A 19,869-nucleotide genomic window follows, 5' to 3' on the forward strand; every position below is an offset into this window, starting at 1 on the left:
CTTAAACAACAGACATTTATCTCCTCACAGTTCTGGAACCTGGAGTTCTGAGATCAGGACGGCAGCATAGTTGACTTCTGGCTTGCAGACAGCTATCATCTCACTGTGCGCTCACAGACTACAAATCTTCTGGGCTCCCCTCTTAGAAGGGTGCTAAATATAGCATGAGGGCCCCACCCTCATGAATTCACCTAAATCTAATTATATCTCAAAGGTCCTATCCAAATAATACCACATTGGGCTTCAACATATGAATTTCAGGGACACAATTCCATGTGTGCATGTGTGCTAGGTCACTTCAGTTATGTCTGACTCTTTGCTACCCTATGGACTGTAGCCCACCATGCTATGCTGTCCATGGGATTCTCCAGGCAAGAATACTGGAGTAGGTTACCATTTCCTGCTCCAGAGGATCTTCCTGACCCAGAGACTGAACCCCCATCTCCTGCATTACTGGCGAATTCTTTACTACTGAGCCACCTGAGAAGCTCAGAGAATGGTTCTCAAAAAGAATAGACAGGTTGAAAATTAACCTTGTGGGACTGCAAGGTTTAGAAGCAAAGAGTAAAATTCTAGGCCAGGGGGTAAGATCCAGTTTTACAGAAGTTAAATGGTTATACTGGGCACTAGCCATGCGCCATGACAAAGAGATGACTGAAATATTAGTACTGAATAAGTACATGTGGAAAATCTGCTTTCCTCAGAAGGAGAGATAAACTAATTTGGCAATCCTTAAAAGACTTAGAAACCTGGCTAGTGTTAGCCTCTACTCAAGTTACAACTTGCATCAAACATCAAAGAGATTTCAGCTGTGTTGAGGTGGTTGCACTGGCTGCCATGTTTTCTCTCATATGGACTGCTGTGTAGATTAGGTGATTCATTTATAACTGGATCTATTCAACATGGAATTGATTCACCAGAGCCATAATTATTGGATAAATAAATGCTTTTGACCTCAGTATTTCCCTTGACCATTCAGTTCAGTTCAGTCGCTCAATCATGTGACTCTTTGCGACCCCATGGACTGCAGCATGCCAGGCCTCCCTGTCCATCACCAACTCCTGGAGTTTACCCAAACTCATGTCCATTGAGTCAGTGATGCCATCCAACCATCTCATCCTCTGTCATCCCCTTCTCCCACCTTCAATCTTTTGCAGCATCAGGGTCTTTTCCAGTGAGTCAGCTCTTTGCATCAGGTGGCCAAAGTATTGGAGTTTCAGTGTCAACATCAGTCCTTCTAATGAACATTCAGGACTGATTTCCTTTAGGATGGACTTATTGGATCTCCTTGCAGTCCAAAGGACTCTTAAGAGTCTTCTCTAACACCACAGTTCAAAAGCATCAATTCTTCAGTGCTCAGCTTTCTTTAAAGTCCAACTCTCAGATCCATACATGACTACTGGAAAAACCATAGCCTACCTTGACCATACAACTTATTTTTTTATGTAGAAAATATTAGGACATTAATTTTACATCCATGCCTCAAATCACTTGATATTTCAAAAAGATGATACCTTTCTTTTTTGAGTTGGGTAAGTATTCATGTTCTTCTTTGACAGAGATTTTGCAGCTCTTGATTCGACAGAAAAAAGATCTTCTTGAGCCAGAATACACATGACTCTTACTTGTGTGGAAATTACTGTGAACTTGCAAAGCAGCTTTCATAGTGCAAGGAGGCAAAAGAATAGGAAGAAAATGTTTTCAAATAAATTTAAAATGTATTTCCTCATGTGTTCTGGTCATCTATGGTTATTGACACCATTGTACAGCAAACCCCAAAGTGAAACACACCAAAAAATATATTATAATCACTTGCAATTTATCTTTATATTTTTCCCCAGGGGGGCAGATAGTAAAAATAACTTAAATGAAATAAAAGTTACATTTAAAAACTTAACTAAAATAGTATCAGTGGCATAAAACATCATTATTTTATATGATAAACAATTATTAGGCAATAAGCAGTTTCAGAGAAAAGAAGTATTTCTGGAAAAGACAGAGAATATGTATACTTCCCAAGAACAATTATACAAGGTCTTTCACATTGAGAAGACCTAACATATTTGAGAAAGAGAATTGTTATCCCTTAGCAAACAACTAAATAATAAAAAAACTCCAGCAATTTTTTTATCCCAAGTAACACTTTCCAATAAAGATTTTATTAGCATATGAAAGCTAGAGAATATGAAGTAATCACATTTTCCCAAAAGCATCTTCATATATTTGCTTTGATACATGAATTTTCTATATAGCGATATTTTTAAAACTGAGGTTGATGATTATAAAGTTATTAAATAATTCTCCCCTTGATAAAACTATAATTAGTAACTTTTCAAAAAACTATATTGCTGTACTTTTAAGTAAGAATTATATTTCCATAAAATGATAAGAAGGCTGAAATGAGTACTTACCTTTGGCATCTATTAGCTTCTCTCTGGGTGAAATATCAGAGGAAGAAAGTTGTTCCTTTACTTTGGAAACATCTTTTGGATGTAAGAAGTCAAATAAGCTTTGTCCAATCAAACTAGCCTATTTATAAGGTAGAAGTTCATTTAAAATCAGTATCATGTTATTTCTATGTTTCCTCAAACAAACAAATGATACTGTTTTTTTTTGGTTAAAGTGGCTTTTTCTTAAGCTTGGATACATCAACTACACTGAGTGAAGTTACCTTAGTGTTAAAAGCAGAGCAAAACTTGCAGACAAAAAAAAGTACATAGACACAGACCCATAACTGGATACACACAAATCACATACACATACCTAATAACTAACCTTTTATTTAAACTTAATCATTGGTAAAAGTGGTAAAGAAAAAAAGAGTGGGCTTCCTGGGTAGCTCAGTTGGTAAAGAATCCACCTGCAATGCAGGAGACCCCAGTTTGATTCCTGGGTCAGGAAGATCTGCTGGAGAAGGGATAGGCTACCCACTCCAGTATTCTTGTACTTCCTTTGTGGCTCAGCTGGTAAAGAATTCACCTGCAATGAGGGAGACCTGGATTTGATCCCTGGGTTGGGAAGATCCCCTGGAAAAGGGAAAAGCTACCCACTCCAGTATTCTGGCCTGGAGAGTTCCATGGACTGTATAGGCCATGGGATCACAATGAGTCAGACACTTTTCACTTTCACTTTCATTGGTAAAAGTAAAAACATTATATTACAGAATAATATAAAAGACACTGAATACCTATGATCTCATGATGTGACTCAGAAATTTACCATACTGCCTTAAAAAATTACCATACTATTGATAAACCAAACCCAACTTGGTACACCTCCTTCCTACTTGGCATTTCACTTCTCCCCACATGCAGAGCATTCCTTGGCCCATGACTTTGTTTGCATGGTCTCATCACCTGGAAATCACTATCTCTTCTCTATAAATTCAGTTCCCTGGCCAAGCTAGCCAATTGCCTTTTACTCCCTAACTTCCAAGATTCCCTCTCCAAACCTGAAATGTCTTCCTCCTCCTCTCTGCTCTAAACTAGCAGACATTCTACTTCACATGTGAAGCCCACAGTGATCACTCTCTTCTGAATTTATTACCCAAGTAGACATTCCAATGGGAGGTAGAACAAATGGACCAGCTGGTCCAAGTGGCCTGGAGTGCTTGGCAGTTAGATCAGTATAGTTTAGTCACTCAGTCATGTCCAACTCTTTGAGACCCCAGAGACTACAGCACACCAGGCTTCCCTGTCCATCACCAACTCCTGGAGCATGCTCAAACTCGTGTGCATTGAGTCGGTGATGCCATCCAACCATCTCATCCTCTGTTGTCCCCTTCTCCTCCTGCCTTCAGTCTTTCCCAGCATCAGGTCTTTTTCTTCACATCAGGTGGCCAAAGTATTGGAGTTTCAGCTTCAGCATCAGTCCTTCCAATGAATATTCAGGACTGATTTCCTTTAGGATGGAATGGTTGGATCTCCTTGCAATCAAGAGTCTTCTCCAACATCACAGCTCAAAAACATCAGTTATTCAGTGCTCAGCTTTCTTGATAGTCCAACTCTCACATCCATACATGACTACTAGAAAAACAATAGACTGATGTATAAATCAGATTGCTAGTTTCTTTCTTCTTTTTTTTTTAAGGCAGTTAGCTAGCTCTACTTTAAAAAAAAGCTAGCAATCTGATTTATACTTCAGTCTATTGTGTGATTGGCTAATATAAGTCTATGCCCAGAACTCTGGTTCAGAGCAAATTAGTTTTTTTTTAATTGATGTATAGTTGATTTACAATGTTGTATCAGTCTCTGCTATACAGACAGATCAGATTTCTGAAGCTGAAAAGCTGAGGACAAGACCCTATACCACAGGGATCCCAAAGTCTTCCTGAGCAGTCAGTGAGTCTCATGGTCTCTGAAATGCAAAGTCAGTGTCCAGTGGGACCAGACTCTTTGTCACTAATTTGGAACTTAAGAGCTATCTTCAGTTGTCAAGTATCTTGGTGTGTACCTATGTGAGTGATGTTCTCTATTTCTAATTAGAAAATATAATAATCAAATCAGCTGCATGATTCCTTCGGTCTTCACTCCTTTTGTATGTAGGTTCCTACTATCTATTTCTTTTATTTAACTTATTATCTATGAATGCCTTCCATCTCTCCATATTTTCAAGTTTTGGGGAGAATATAGGCTGAGATTGATGAGAGTTATTTATGATCAAAGCTGTTATCTTTATATTATCTTATCTTATATTACATATTATAATATATACATATTATATTATATTATTGTATTATATTTCTGTTTTAAAGGAGACCACATGTACTAGTTTATTCTCTCTGTTGGTTTCAATCCTATAGTTTTTGAGTAACTAGTTTAAATTAAATGGTGTTCAAAAATGAGACAAACCAATCACAGTGCTGGTTAAATAAAGGGTGTATTTCAGAATTTGTTGCCAGAGCCTACAGCCAAAGCTGTTTCGCAATGCACATAGCTTAATAAATATTAATGCTCTCTCCTGGAGGAAACAGGAAAGGGTGACTAATATTTTTCCAACACTTAAATATGATATCTTATTTAATGTGTTTATATCCTGAAAAACAGGTATAATCATGATTTCCATTTTTTACATAGGAGGAAGCTGAGGTTCAAGAAAATGAAATAACTTGCTTAAGGAAGTAAACACTCCTGCCAGTAACAAAAATTCATACTTTTTCCACATATCTTCCCATCTCTCTTGAAATTCTAACTCAGCAGAACCCAATCCCACAACCCAGGTGGAAGAAAGAGTTAAGAAGCTTCAATATATGTGTTATTTTTAAAAAATAAACATAATAAGAAATATCTTCAGTTTTGGATACCTGATCATAATTAAGTATTCTGGAGACCGATTTAGAAACGAAGAGAATTTTTCCTCTTTCACATCCAACCACAAATAGGAAGCCTTCTGCAGTCTAGGATTTAAAAATATAATACAAGGTGAATACGTTAAAAGATCTTGAGGGAAACGTGGTTCACTGATTTATGTAGGTATAGACATTAGATTTATTTTGCTCTTCTTGATGTATTAACCTATCCACAGTTTAAATTCTAATGAGCACTGTAAACAATTCAAAACCAAGTTAATTGGATTGTTAATGGGTAGAGTTTCTTTTGAAGGTGATGATAATGTTCTAAAATTGCATTGTGGGAGTTTCCTGGTGGTCCAGTGGCTAAGAGTCCATGCTTCCAATGCAGAGGGCCCAGGTTTGATCCCTAGTCTGGGAACTAGATCCCACATGCCACAAGTAAGACTTTTCACGCCTCGACTAAAGATTACATGTACCACAGCTAAGACCCGGTGCAGCCAAATAAATAAATATTTAAAATTTTTCTTTAAGAATGATAAAAGAGTTGCATTGTGATTATGATTGCATAACTGTGAATATACTAAAAACCATATGGTATGTAAATAATCTCAAAAAAAGGAGTTAAACAAAAAATAAAAGATCTTCTGTCTCTCTCATACATATACATTCAGATTTTGAGAAAATTACTGTAGCAATAAAACTAAAGAGTGGTCGTAAGAGCTAGTAAAGTTAATTTTAAGAAATTTTCTCATTATATAAAAAGATTGATAACATCAAGTTGAACTCCAGTCGAAACTAATGTTTTTCATCTGGAAAGTCCAGGCATGCAATATTAAATTGAAATATTTCATAATATAAAAATTACCTGTGTCAAGTTCTATACTCATATAGAAACTCTGTAAACATATCAAAACACATCCATAACAGTTGCCTGTGGATGTGTTGAGATGGAAGGACTGTGCAGACTGGGATAAAGGAAGCATCAGGAATACTATATTTGAATTCAGCTGTTCAGATAAAAAAGGGGCTCTTAAAAAAATTCAAGGACAAATGTAAATAAAATCTTTCTGTTTAGTCATACAAAGGCATAAAGCCTAGTAGTAACAGCACAAGATCAAGACACATATTGCCTCCTGGGGGCAGAATAAGCCAATGACATGCTCATATTTTCCACATCAAATAAACCTCTAGACCAATGAATCTGATGCATTTGAAATGATGATGACAGAAATGGCAAAGCATTAACTAAAAATTCATTCAGTAAGCAGTGGCTGGCTCTGCAGAGGACAGGATCCTGAAGGAATTGAGTACAAGATAGATGGCTTTGAAGGAGGGGGTAATAGAGGGGCACAGAGCTTACAGTGTGCGAGGTGAGCATGTCAGGAAGCATAAGGAGCTTAGCGTTGAAGACTAGCTATGCTCTCTCTTTGGAATATGCCCATCCTCTGCCTCTACATTCATTAGCTCAAACTAACAAGACACGAGCTCCCCTGGTGCCTCAGATGGTAAAGAATCCGCCTGCAATGAGGGAGATCTGGGTTCCATCCCTGCATTGGGAAGATTCCCTGGAGGAGGGAATGGCAACCCACTCCAGTATTCTTGCCTGGAGAATTCCTTGGACAGAGGAGCCTGGCGGGCTATGGTCCAGGAGGTTGCAAAGAGTTGGATACAATGGTTACTTGTGATAACTTAAATTTTTATCTTAAAGGAAATTTGACATAATATATATTCCTGTACATTTACAATAGGAAGTGAACTGAAGAAAATCTTCCTCCTATTCAGACAAAAATGAAAGGACAATACAACTTAGACAAGCATATCTCTTTACTTACCTTAAGAATTAAGTGTCTGAGCTCATTATCATGAATGAATGAAGGTCTGTAATTATTTCCTGGGTAACAACTTGTCATACCTAAAAATAAAGAAGTCATATAGTTAACTGAAAATCAAGTAGAGATGGAAATATAGTAGATGCTCAGTGAATATTAGCAATTCTGGGGCTGCTATTGGTAATGACAAGGATGATGGTATTTTCTTTTCTAGCATACTCTAAGATCTCTTCTATAATTATTCTCTTTCTTTTTTGATACTCGATTACAATTTCCTGCTTTCAGATAAGTTCTTAGAGCTACTTATTCCTTTATACACAAATGTACAGATAGTAAAAGCTGTATATTGAAAAGAGATAAAAATGCAATATATTATCTATAACATTATAATAACACACAACAATGTTCAAGACTCTGGTTATTTTATAATCTCTTAGCTTCCTAAAACTGATCATATGGTGATCTAGTGGTTAAGGGAATCTGCCTTGCAATGCAGGAGATGTGGGTTCAGTTCCTGGTTGGGGAACTAAGATCCCATATGCCTTGGAGCAACTAAGCCCACTTATGTGCTGCAACTACTGAAGCCTGAATGCTTGGAGTCTGTGTGCCACAACTAGCGAGTCCAAGCACAATACCAAAAGAGAGCACGTGAGGTAACAAAGATCCCGCATGCCACAACTAAGACCAGAGGTAGTCAAATAAGTAATAAAAAATACTCCTTTCAAAAAAAAAACCACCTGATCATATGAATTATCCTGAATAGGAAGATTATTGAATTCTAAGCAAATTTTATGGATTCATAGGATTTTCTATATGAACCTTTAAAGACCATATGGAGACTTCTGACAGTATACAAAATGTATAAAGTATAAATGAAATCATTCATTTCAAGCCCTTTCACAGAGTTCATCATATTGAAAGGAAAGTCTCAAAAGCAACCAGAAGAGCTTGGAAAAGGGTAAGGAATGATCAGATCAGTTCAGTTAAGTTCAGTTGCTCAGTAGTGTCTGACTCTTTGCGACCCCAGAGACTGCAGCACACCAGGCTTCCCTGTCCATCACCAACTCCCAGAACTTGCTCAAACTCATGTCCATCGAGTCGCTGATGCCATCCAACCATCTCATCCTCTGTCATCCCCTTCTCTTCCCACCTTCAGTCTTTCCCAGCATCAGGGTCTTTTCCAATGAGTCAGTTCTTCGCATCTGGTGGGCAAAGTATTGGAGTTTCAGCTTCAACATCAGTCTTTCCAATGAATATTCAGGACTGATTTCCTTTAGGATCGACTGGTTTGATCTCCTTATAGTCCAAGGGACTCTCAAGAGTCTTCTCCAACACCACAGTTCAAAAACATCAATTCTATGGCACTCAACTTTCTTTATAATCTTTTATAATTTTCTTATAATCTTTCTTTATAATCTTTTTTTCCAGTAGCTGGAAAAACCATAGCTTTGACTAGACAGACCTTTGTTGGCCAAGTAATGTCTCTGCTTTTTAAAATGCTGTCTAGGTTTGTCATAGAGCAAGGAGCAAGAGCCTTTTAATTTCATGGCTGCAGTCACCATCTGCAGTGATTTTGGAGCCCAAAAAAATAAAGTCTCACGGTTTCTATTGTTTCCCCATCTATTTGCCATGAAGTGATGGGACTGGATGCCATGATCTTAGTTTATTGAATGTTGAGTTTTAAGCCAGTTTTCTCACTCTCCTCTTTCACTTTCATCAAGAGGCTCTTCAGTTCCTCTTCATTTTCTGCCATAAGGGTGGTGTCATCTGTATATCTGAGGTTATTGATATTTCTCCCAGCAATCTTGATTCCAGCTTGTGCTACATCCAGCGCGATGATCAGGTCAAACCTAGGTAAAAGTTTGACCTGAGAGAAGTAAAGGAAGAACTAAAAGTAATACGTTTGTCTTGAGGACATCCACCAAGTCTTACAGGGAAAGCCCTCCATGGCCACAAGGGGGCGCAGAGGACTGTTCACCCAGCCCAGGTAACTCTAAGCAAGGGTGATTCAAAAGTAAATCAAATTTCCCTTCCTTACGCTTCCCAGTTTCCCTAAACAGCAACCCCTCCTAGGGACTTCAAAGAAAGATGTTTTTGCAAAAAAAAAAAAGATGGGGGTAACACTCTGATACAGGCTAACCATTAACTGGCCTTTGGATGAATTTACAGCCCAAACTCACCAATTACCTGGAGCTTCCCTGGTAGCTCAGATGGTAAGAAAGTGCCTGTAATGCAGGAGAAGCAGGTTTGAGCCCTGGGTTGGCAAGATCCCCCTGGAGAAGGAAATGGCAACCCACTCCAATATTCTTGCCTGGGAAACCCATGAACTGAGGAGCCTGGCGGGCTATAGTCCATGAGGTTGCAAAGAGTTGGACACAACTTAGCCACTAAATCATCAACACCAATTACCTAAGTGGTGGGGAAAGAACAAAACCAGAAAATAAAAAATCCTCATGGAATGATTTGGTAAATTCTTTTCAGATTGGCAGCATCCTTACAAGGCCTGACATAAGCAAAAGAAAGCTCTTTTGGAATCTACCTTCTAGGTAGCCCTCAACGAATCTCCCCACATGACTTCTTGTTATTATTATTATTGTTATCAGTCCCCAGGAGACTTGTAGGAGGGAATTGAGCAAAGGCTAAAGATGCAGACCTGAGTGCTCGGCTGGCACAGGAATAAATCAGTGTGAGTGAGGCAGTGACACTTGCAGGCTGGCCTGAAGCCAGGTTGGCAGAATTGTGCTGAGGTAACCTGGTCAGAGTCAGTCGGCCAGAGTGGGTGAGCCCTGGCTAAATAGATGAGTGAGGACGTGAGGACATGACAGTGAGGCAAAGACGGCAGTCAGTGTAGAGCTGAAGTTAGGGTGAAGTGAACTAACAATGTATGGTGAACTAACAGTGTATGGTGTGCGATTCTGTACTCCTGCCATCGGGCAGCGACAAATTTGATTCTCAGATTCTAGTGGCAAAAACAAATGCAGAACATGATGACTTACTTTTACTAAGTTCTTCATTGTCATTTATTGTCATTTTATTTTATTGTGTTCTTCATCGTCATTTGTCATTTTATTTTATTGTGTTCTTCATCATCATTGAAAATGACAATATGACAGTAATAATGACAATGATCATTATCATGATAAGGATAAATAAGGATCAATATGACAATAACAACTCTTCTTCTTCATCCTCGGACCACCACCTCCACCATTAAGAAACACTGTGCTCAAGGACGTCCCTGAGGACCTGCCTCAGGGAAAGGAAAGGCTACCCACTCCAGTATTCTTGCCTGAAGAATTCCATGGAGCCTGGTAGGCTACAGTCCATGGGGCTGCAAAGAGTCCAACATGGCTGAGAGACTAACATACACACACATGGAAATGTAGAACTGCTGGGACATACCAGTCTATGAGCATTTTCCCCTTAATTAATTGTGCTGTATTTTACAATGGATAGGGAAAGGGAATACTTGCCCTTTCCCCAGATAATTTGAGATGCACTGCTGTAGAATGTAGAGAAAAAAAAATCATTTCACATCCTCTGTCTTCAGAGTAATTATCTGTAGACCATCCACATGCAACCCTATCATGGCATCTAGGCATTTTGGGGATGGAATTGGGGTACCCTCTGGCCAGAGCACTGGAATGAAGCCCCAGCTGCTCTATGTCATCTCATCCATGGGCAGCACTAAGGTCTGATGAGGATAAGACCATCTCATTTCAGTTTACAAGGACCAATGGTGAAATCTATGCTATGTTCCAAAGAACCCCATCTGGATTTAGACAGGGTTTCCTCCTTACTGAGCTTGCCTTGCAGCACATCCCATGCATACTTCCACGTATCATTAATCACACTGGGTGTTAATAATCTCTCCCTGGGTCTATTCCTTATCCACCATGCACCCCCCGCCCCCAGCACAGAGACCTTGCCTCCTTCATTTGCCTAACCCCAGCACAGAACAAGAACTCAGCTGATGCTCAGTGCATACGTATTGAATTAGGTTGCTGATTCATAGCTTTTCCCTCAGGTCCTCCTTCCTCAGAACGCTGTGAATGTGAAAACTGTTGGATAATTTTAGGGTTGCAATCAAATGACCTCAGTTGAACCTGCTAATGTTCATTGCTAACAGATTTAACAGAAATATTCACACAACTTATGCAAGGCCTAGTTGTGAATAAAAGAGAATCTTCTTTCACAATGGGCTGTTATGAACAAAAGACCACCAATCGTGCTCCCAGAAGGAGGCCTGCCAGGCAGTCCCCCAACCCCAGGCCTGCTGTGCATTCTGTACTGAAGGGATCGAGAGCTGTACTTGCTTTCCCCACAGCCTGCTCTCCAGATCTACTTGTGCTCGGCGGGAGTGCACAAGCCAGTTTTTTACCATCTGCAGAGATTTAAGGAAGGCGCTTTAAGGCACAACTTGCACAAACTACTATTAAATAGCCCTGTAATAGCTGTCTCTGGTTTTATGTCCTAATTTGTAGATGTCCCTTCCTCCTCCAATCTGAGTAGATCTGTCAGGATTTTTTGGTTCATTATGAAGTAAGATCCTCTTGGTCTGGGCTCCAGTTTGCACGTGGAATCCAGGTAACATCACTCTCCTCTAAGCCACTTTAAGTCAACTTTCAAAATCTGTGTTTTGGCCACAGAACTTCCTTCTCCCTGAAACAGACTGTCCTTTTCCTGGCATGCAGTTCAGGACAGAATCTAAATAAGACTGTTGCCTTTCCTTTGCTTATTCCTTTTTAATACTTTTTGAGCAAGATTTCACTATAATCTTTCAGATCTTTACAAAACCGAGCCTTCAGAGTCTCCTCTACAGTCTGCAGAAAACTCACCGCCCAGGTCTTCAGACTGTATCAAAATGAATTCATGTCACCAATATTCTTGTATCTAAAACCCCAGTCTATTTCCATTGTTCTGTCCCTCAAGTTGGACCGGGTTTGTTCCCAAACCAGATGTGATTTTAACTACACATGTACACAGAATGTTTATTACACTTTGATCTAAAATTCAAGTTCAGGGCTTCCCTGGCTCAGTGGTAATCCACCTGCCAATGCAGGAGACATGAGTTCGATCCCTGACCCAGGAAGATCCCCCATGCCACAGAGCTGCCAAGCCCGTGCACCACAACTGTTGAGCCTGTGCTCTAGAGCCTGGGAGCCACAACTACAGAGCCCATGTGCCGTAGCTACCGCAAGCCTCGTGCCCTCAACAAGAGAAGCCTCCTCAGTGAGAAACCTGCTCACCACAGCTAGAGAAAAGCCCACACAGCAACAAAGACCCAGCATGGCCAAAAGTACACAAATAAGTAAATAAAATTATTTTTTTGAGTTCGAAGTCAGAAATGATCATGCATACCTCAATCCTCATCAGCTGAGGACCTCCTTCACCCAATATGTAAGACTATCTTGGTTTATGTGAGACTATATTAGTAAGTGGAGACACTAATAGTAAGGCATGATGCATTTTCAGGTACTACTTACAAGTCTGAATGAAGTTTTAAGAGAAATTGATGAGTTTAAAGAGTTTTTCTTTTCTAATAATGGAAATCTGACAATAACTTTAAATTATCATAACTAAATATTTCAGAACTTCTAAACTAGGTATGCATGACAAGTATCATCACCTTAATATTATACCTGGGAAGACAAGTAAAAATGTAAAGACTTTTCAAGTTCACAGAGTAAACCTAAGATGAAGAGTTCAGTGAAACCAACTTTTCTGACATCCAAGTTAGTATTTTCTCCACCTATGGAATATGGATGAGCATCAAAATGAATATCCATGAAGCTGAAAGACACATTTGTATAAAATCTCAGTAGCCTAAAACAACAAACCAGGGACCTCAATTACAGGGGAGACTTTACAAACCCGAGTGTGGAGGCCGTCTTCCAACTCACCTTTTAAAGATCTCAAGTGTTGAACAGCCAGTCTTAAAACTGTCAGTTTGTCCAGTTTCCGGGCCATGGGACTGCACTGAGGGATCATCGTAGACAGTTTTCCAATCAGGTTGTTCATTTTATCTCTCCTCCGCTTTTCAGTTTGGCTATGAGCTTCTCTAAGAAGGAGAAAGCGCCTCTGTTATATTTAGCATTCAGCAGACACTCAGGGACCCCAGGGGCACTAGCAGGAGCATGGGTGGGGCCGGCAAGCTCCCGCTGTTCGTCCTCCTGACTTTGACCCTGCAGATGGCATTCAGGGATGAGGCAGGACGGGCTGCGACAGGAGTGGCGTTGTTCACACTGTTTTTACCAGCCTCCACCTCCTGCCCCTACCCCCATTGCACTACCCTTGCTCCTTCCCTTCTGATCTTAGTCCCTGAAATCTGCAAGTAATAAGATTTCCCACCCTAGTATTCTTGCCTGGAGAATCCCAAGGACAGAGGAGCCTGGCAAGCTATGGCCCACAGGGTCGCATGACTGAAGTTGGACATAGGATCGAACACGACTGAAGTGACTTAGCACATGAGAGGTGAGGTGGATTTCTTTTTTCCACTTCCCTCTTAGAGGAAGAGATATGCGTGTATGCGTGTGTGCACAGTTATGCCTAACTCTTTGTGCCCCCATGGACTGTAGCCCGCTGGGCTCCTCTGTCCATGGGATTTCCCAGGCAAGAATACTAGAGTGGGTTGCCATGCCTTCTGCAGGGATCTTCCCAACCGGAGGATCAAACCCGAGTCTCCTGCATCTCCTGCATTGGCAGGCAAACTCTTTACCACTGCACCACCCAGGAAGCCCCTGAGAAAGAGATGTGTTGCCTTCTATTCAAAGCTAACTTCTCTGGTCTTCCCTTGAACAGTAACCAGCATCTTGAGCTCATTCTCTTTCACAACTCCTTCTACGGGTCAATAAATGGGCTCAAATCTCTTCCCTTTAGGGGGAAAAATTTTTTTTCCCTAAATCTAGAGATTTTTTCCCCCTTCCCTCTTCCCTCCTTGGCCAGCTTCCTGAGGCTGTCATCTCACTCAACCTTCCACTTCCCAGGCGTCTCTCCATCTATTAAAGCAACCTCCCACAGCCCCCACTCCACTAAAACTACTCTAGCAGAAGTCATCCGCATCTTATGCAACCCCAGCTGTTCCCTGCCTTACACTGGACACTGATGGCATTTTTCAGTCTTCGTTGGCTTCTGCTCCTCCATCCTCCCGCCTCAGCTCTTCCTCTGTCCTTCAGTACTGGTACCCTGAGATCCCTTACTTGGCACTACTCGTTCTTCCCCCTATAGCTTCACCCTGAGAGATCCCATTCTCTCAGAAGGCTTTACAGCAACTCATAAGCTACTTAACCATTTAATCTCTATCTCATTCATATGTCATCCAACTCCAGAACTTTAGAGCTAGAAGGATGTACATCAGTGATTCAAAGCACCCTAAAATTCAACAAATCCCAAACTGAATGCGTTCTTTGCAACTGGCCTCATTTTAATTCTTCCTCTGCCAGCCCTGATTACTCCTTTTCCTTTTATAGGGCTTATCTTGATTGGTGACACCACTGGACTCATGCTAGACCCTTTATCCTTCTTCACCTGGAAGAACCAGATAATCACAAACTCCTATAAATTCTTGTTTTAAAATTATCTCTTAAAGGTGTCTTTTGCTTCTCTCCATCCACCTGTTACTGTCTTAGTGTTAGTCATTCAATTGTGTCCAAGTCTTCGTGACCCCATGGACTGTAGCCTGCCAGGCTCCTCTGTTCATGGAATTCCCCAGGCAAGAATACGGAAATGGGTAGCCATTTCCTTATCCAGGGGATCTTCCTGACCCAGGGATCAAACCCATGTCTTCTGCACTGGCAGATGGATTATTTACAACTGTGCCACTTGGGAAGCTCCATGATACTCATTGCACAACCCCTAAAAGCCTTTGAATTGATATTACTGCTTCTTCAAGTATCTTCCTTATCTACTCTATCCTACCCATGACTTCCAGAATTATTGTTTTAAAATAAAATCATCTAATCCCATTGCATAAAGGATGCTAGCATGCATTTTCACTGCCAAAGAGGAAAGTCCAGACTCCCTAATGACATCTCAGTGTTCTCATGACCTGGCTCATGCCTTCATCTCTGGTTTCACCTCTCCATTCCTTCGCCCTACAGGTCTGGGTGTTGTAGAGCAGCAGTGCCAGATAACTTTCTGTCCTCCAACACATGAAGTCAGCTCCCATGTCCTCTATGTCTTGCACTCTTCTAGGATTAGAATGTCCTTCCTCCCTATATTCCTGGAAAAAAATCCTAGTCCCTCTTCAAAACCCAGGTGACTTATTTCTCTGGGAAACTCTCTTTAACATCCCTCTCAAAGCCACCTCAGTGCTTTGTTTCATCAAATATACCACTACCACATTTCATCAAGTCTAAGACACCATCAGCTGTAAGATGCACCATTATCTACTGCATCACAAAGACGGAAAAATGCTCTCAATAAACAGGAAGATAACGATGATAAGACATGTTTCACAGGTGATAAGATGTGAGGGGTGGGTGTATATCTTTGATTTCAAGAATTAGGTTATTCTACTTTTGACATTTTACTGTGAATATTTGTCTGTTTCTCCTACAACACACAGATCGTGGCAATTCCAGAATTTCTACATAAGAAAAGTTTGGGGGAAGTCAATCTAATGGGAAAGGGGAAAAATAGGAGATTTGTCCTTATCTATTTTTAGAGACTTTAAATGAAGGAGTGGGAGGAAGGGGAGAAGCACTGATGGAGCTAACAACCTCCTTGTGCACTGCCCCCCAAAAAACCATTCACCTTTGTCCAATGCCTGGAACAAAGGACATGCTTTGGGATGAACAGGATGGCATTCAAATTAAAGGGAAAGTGAAAATGAAGTTGCTCACTCGTGTCCTACCAGGCTTCTCCGTCCATGGGATTTTCCAGGCAAGAGTACCAGAGTGGGTTGCCATTTCCTTTTCCTGGGGATCTTCCCAACCCAGGGATTGAACCCGGGTCTCCCACATTGCAGGCAGATGCTTTACCCTCTGAGCCACCAGGGAAGCTGCATTCAAATTAAATGTAGATAACTATGAGCAAGCAAATTGATTCTCAGACTGTGCTCCCCAAAGTCTGAAACTTTGGAAGGGGTCTTGGGAGTCATGTGGAGGAAAGCAGAAATGAAGGACTCCTGGAGTGGGGGTGGGGGTATGATAGAGCTGCTGTAAGAATTCATTAAGCAAAGGGTTCTGCAGCTTTAAAAATAAAGTTGGCTCATGCATGCATTCATTCACCTGTACATAAATAGATGTACTTAGCATACGTGAATGCATATGTGAATGGATAACTACTACTTCAAATGCCATCTTGTTCATCCCAAAGCATGTACTTTGTTCCAGGCATTAGCCAAAGAATGGTCTTTTTGAGGAGGGTGGGGGGTTGTCAGCTCCATCAGTGCTTCTCCCCTTCCTTTCACTCCTTCATCTAAAGTCTCTAAAAATAGATCAGGACAAATCTCTTATTTTTCCCCTTTCCCATTAGAGTGACTTCCCCAAACTTTTCTTATATAGAAACTTTGGAGTTGCCATGATATCTGTGTTATAGGAGAAACAGACAAATGTTCACAGTAAAGTATCAAAAGTAGAATAACCTAATTCTTGAAATCAAAGATATACACCCACCCCAACATTTTATCATCTGTGAAACATATAGGGCTCCCCTGATCGCTCAGTTGGTAAAGAATCTGCCTGCAGTGCAGGAGACTCTGGTTCCATTCCTGGGTTGGGAAGATCCACTGGAGAAGGGGAAGGCTACCCACTCCAGCATTCCTGCCTGGAAAATCCCATGGATGGAGATGCCTGGCAGGCTACAGTCCACGGGTTCGCAAAGAGTCGGACACGACTGAATGACTTTCACTTTCACTTGTACTATGGTCTGCTGTTGTTAGTCACTAAGTTGTGTCCAGCTCTTTGCAACCCCATAGACTATAGCATGGTTTTCCCTCATAGCTCAGTTGGTAAAGAATCTGCCTACAATGCAGGAGATCCCTGGGTCGGGAAGATCTCCTAGAGAAGGAAATGGCAAACCACTCCAGTATTCTTGCCTGGAGAATCCATGAACAGAGGAGTCTGGCAAGCTACAGTCCTTGGGATCGCAAGAGACTTAGAGACTTACGTGAGAGACTACAGTACATCAGGCTCATCTGTCCTCCACTATCTCCCAGAGTTTGTTCAAATTCATGTCCATTGAGTCAGTGATGCTATCTAATCATCTCACCCTCTGTCACCCCCATCTTCTCCTGCCTTCAATCTTTCCCAGCAGCAGGGTTTTTTGTTTTTGTTTTTTTTTTTTCCCCCAATGAATCAGATTTTCCTATCAAGTGGCCAAAGTACTGGAGTTTCAGCTTCAGCATCAGTCCTTCCAATGAATAATCAGGGTGGATTTCCTTTAGGATTGACTGGTTTGATCTCCTTAGAGTCCAAGGGACTCTCAAGTTAGGTCCTTACTGTTTCTGTCCTTTATCATGTCCATCCTTGCATGAAATGTTCCCTTGACAGCTCCAGTTTTCTTAAAGAGATCGCTAGTCTTTCCATTCTGTTGTTTTCCTCTTATTTCTTTGCATTGTTCATTTAAGAAGGCCTTTTTGTCTCTCCTAGCTATTGTCTGGAACTCTGCATTCAGTTGAGTATACCTTTCCTTTTCTCCTTTGCCTTTCACTTCTCTTCTCTCCTGTTGGGGCATAGACTTGGATTACTGTGATGGTGAATGGTTTGCTTAGAAATGAACTGAGATCATTCTGTAGTTTCTGAGCTTGCATCCAGATATTGCATTTCAGACACTTTTGTTGACAATGAGGGCCACTCCATTTCTTCTAAGCGATTCTTCCCCATAGTAGTATATATAAGGGTCTGAATTAAATCCACCCTTATATATATAAGGGTCATCTGAATTAAATTCTCATGCTTTTTAGTTCACTGTTTCCTAAGATGTCAGTATTCATTCAATCTTGCTATCTCCTGCTTGACCACATCCAATTTACCTTGATTCATGGACCTAACATTCCAGATTCCTATGCAATATTGTAATTTATAGCATCGGACTTTACTTTTATCACCAGATACATCCACAACTGAGCGTCGTTTCCACTTGGCCCAACTTGCTTTATTCTTTGTGGAACTACTAGTAATTGCTCTCTGCTCTTCCCCAGTAGTGTACTGGACACCTACCAACCTGTGGGGCTCATCTTCTGGTGTCATATCTTTTTGCTTTTCCATACTGTTCATGGGGTTCTCTAGGCAAGAATACTGGAGTGGGTTGCCATTTCCTCCTCCAGTGGACCATGTTTCATCAGAATTCTTCACCATGACCCATTTCTCTTGGGTGGCCCTACATGGCACCATTCATAGTTTCACTGAGTTATGCAAGTACCTTCACCATGTGAGGTTGTGATCGATAAAGGGGATACTATGGTCTATTCAAGAACAATTTTTATATTAAAGATTTATGTTTTAAAAATGTAATAGTTATCCTCTAAGGTGAAGAATGTTCACCTCTTCTTTCTAACAGTATTACCCGTTAACACAGACAGTAGCAGTAGACAGAGCTGCCTGATTCCAGGAACATACAGCAGAAGTGTCTTCTCTTAGACCCAGGATTTGAGGGAGATGAGAACTGATGAGAACAGTTTTCATCAGTTGGAAATAAGGAATGGTGGTGCTGGGAGCCAGGAAACAGAGAGGAAGGTGAGATAGCCAGTTTTTGAATAAGGTACTTTACTTGAAGGGGGTGCACTTGAAAAGATTTCTTGGAGAATTTTATTAAAGAAAGGTATATCTACCCAGAGAACAGTTTTCTGCTTAATAATTTATCAGGGCTCTGGCTCCTAATCCTGTGATTAGGAGGATTTTGAACCATGTCACTTTGAACCATGTCAGTGTTTCATAAAGTCTTATTAAAAAAAAAAATAAATGGAGAAAAAGCAAAACTGAGATCTGGCCATGTTGCCAGAGGTAGAAAAATATTTGTTGATGTTGAAAGAATATGATGAAACAATTGACAGAATTTATGACGATGGAATCCTAATAATCAGAAGCTCCTTGTAAGTAATTCTGATTTGCTATTGGATGAATTAGGTTTTCTCTAGTACTTCAAGGAAATAATAGTTGTTTTTAATAAATAGCTATTCTAAGAAAAATTTAAAGACACATAAGCCAAAATGTTATCCAAGTAGATAGAGAAAAAAGGTATAAGGTATATGATGATCACTACATCTCGGAGCAGAACAGATGAGAAAAACCTAATATTCATGAATCTATTCTATCTTGACATCACTGTTTGCTTCAGCTGATGGTCTGCATATGTGACCTTCCCCACCCACCACACACCCTCTCAATGGTTCATTGTACCTGAAGGACTTAATTTTTACTTGTTGTTCACCATCTTCCATTCTTCAAAAAAGCAAGATAAAGTATCAAACTACAAGAAACAGATCTTCAGTAATTCTTGAGAAATAAATGTGAGATTAAGTTCAATCATCCTAATTCCTATTAAGTCTTTAGTTATACATGCTACCTGAGCTCCTAATTGAAATGATTAGTATTGTCTGGGTGAGCTGTTCTTGTACCAAAGCTGACAGGTACCTCATCTCCATCAGGTAACAATAACTATGTGAAGCAACAGTGAATAATAATTGCTGCTCTGTTTAGAAATCATGCCATGCCAATCTTGAAAAGGAGTGCATTCATAGAAATAACATTAAATAAAATAGCAATTTTTAAAACAATGGATGGCTTAGCCAAAAATGTTGTAATAGCT

General features: G+C 40.4%; 1 protein-coding gene across 2 annotated transcripts in view; it reads right to left on the minus strand.

Annotated features, from left to right (window-relative positions):
* Positions 1 to 19,869, minus strand: part of BMAL2 (basic helix-loop-helix ARNT like 2) — a 100,547-nt gene that overhangs the window by 39,422 nt on the left and 41,256 nt on the right. For both annotated transcript variants that reach the window (XM_070789919.1, XM_070789918.1), the window contains 5 exons: positions 13,023 to 13,180; positions 7,123 to 7,202; positions 5,303 to 5,395; positions 2,412 to 2,529; positions 1,515 to 1,658 (listed from right to left, as the gene is read on the minus strand). In XM_070789919.1, coding sequence (XP_070646020.1) covers positions 1,515 to 1,658; positions 2,412 to 2,529; positions 5,303 to 5,395; positions 7,123 to 7,202; positions 13,023 to 13,180 — 593 coding nt within the window. The remainder of the gene's footprint in view (positions 1 to 1,514; positions 1,659 to 2,411; positions 2,530 to 5,302; positions 5,396 to 7,122; positions 7,203 to 13,022; positions 13,181 to 19,869) is intronic.

Source organism: Bos indicus, chromosome 5, assembly GCF_029378745.1.
Source record: "Bos indicus isolate NIAB-ARS_2022 breed Sahiwal x Tharparkar chromosome 5, NIAB-ARS_B.indTharparkar_mat_pri_1.0, whole genome shotgun sequence".
Classification (NCBI taxonomy): Eukaryota; Metazoa; Chordata; class Mammalia; order Artiodactyla; family Bovidae; genus Bos; species Bos indicus.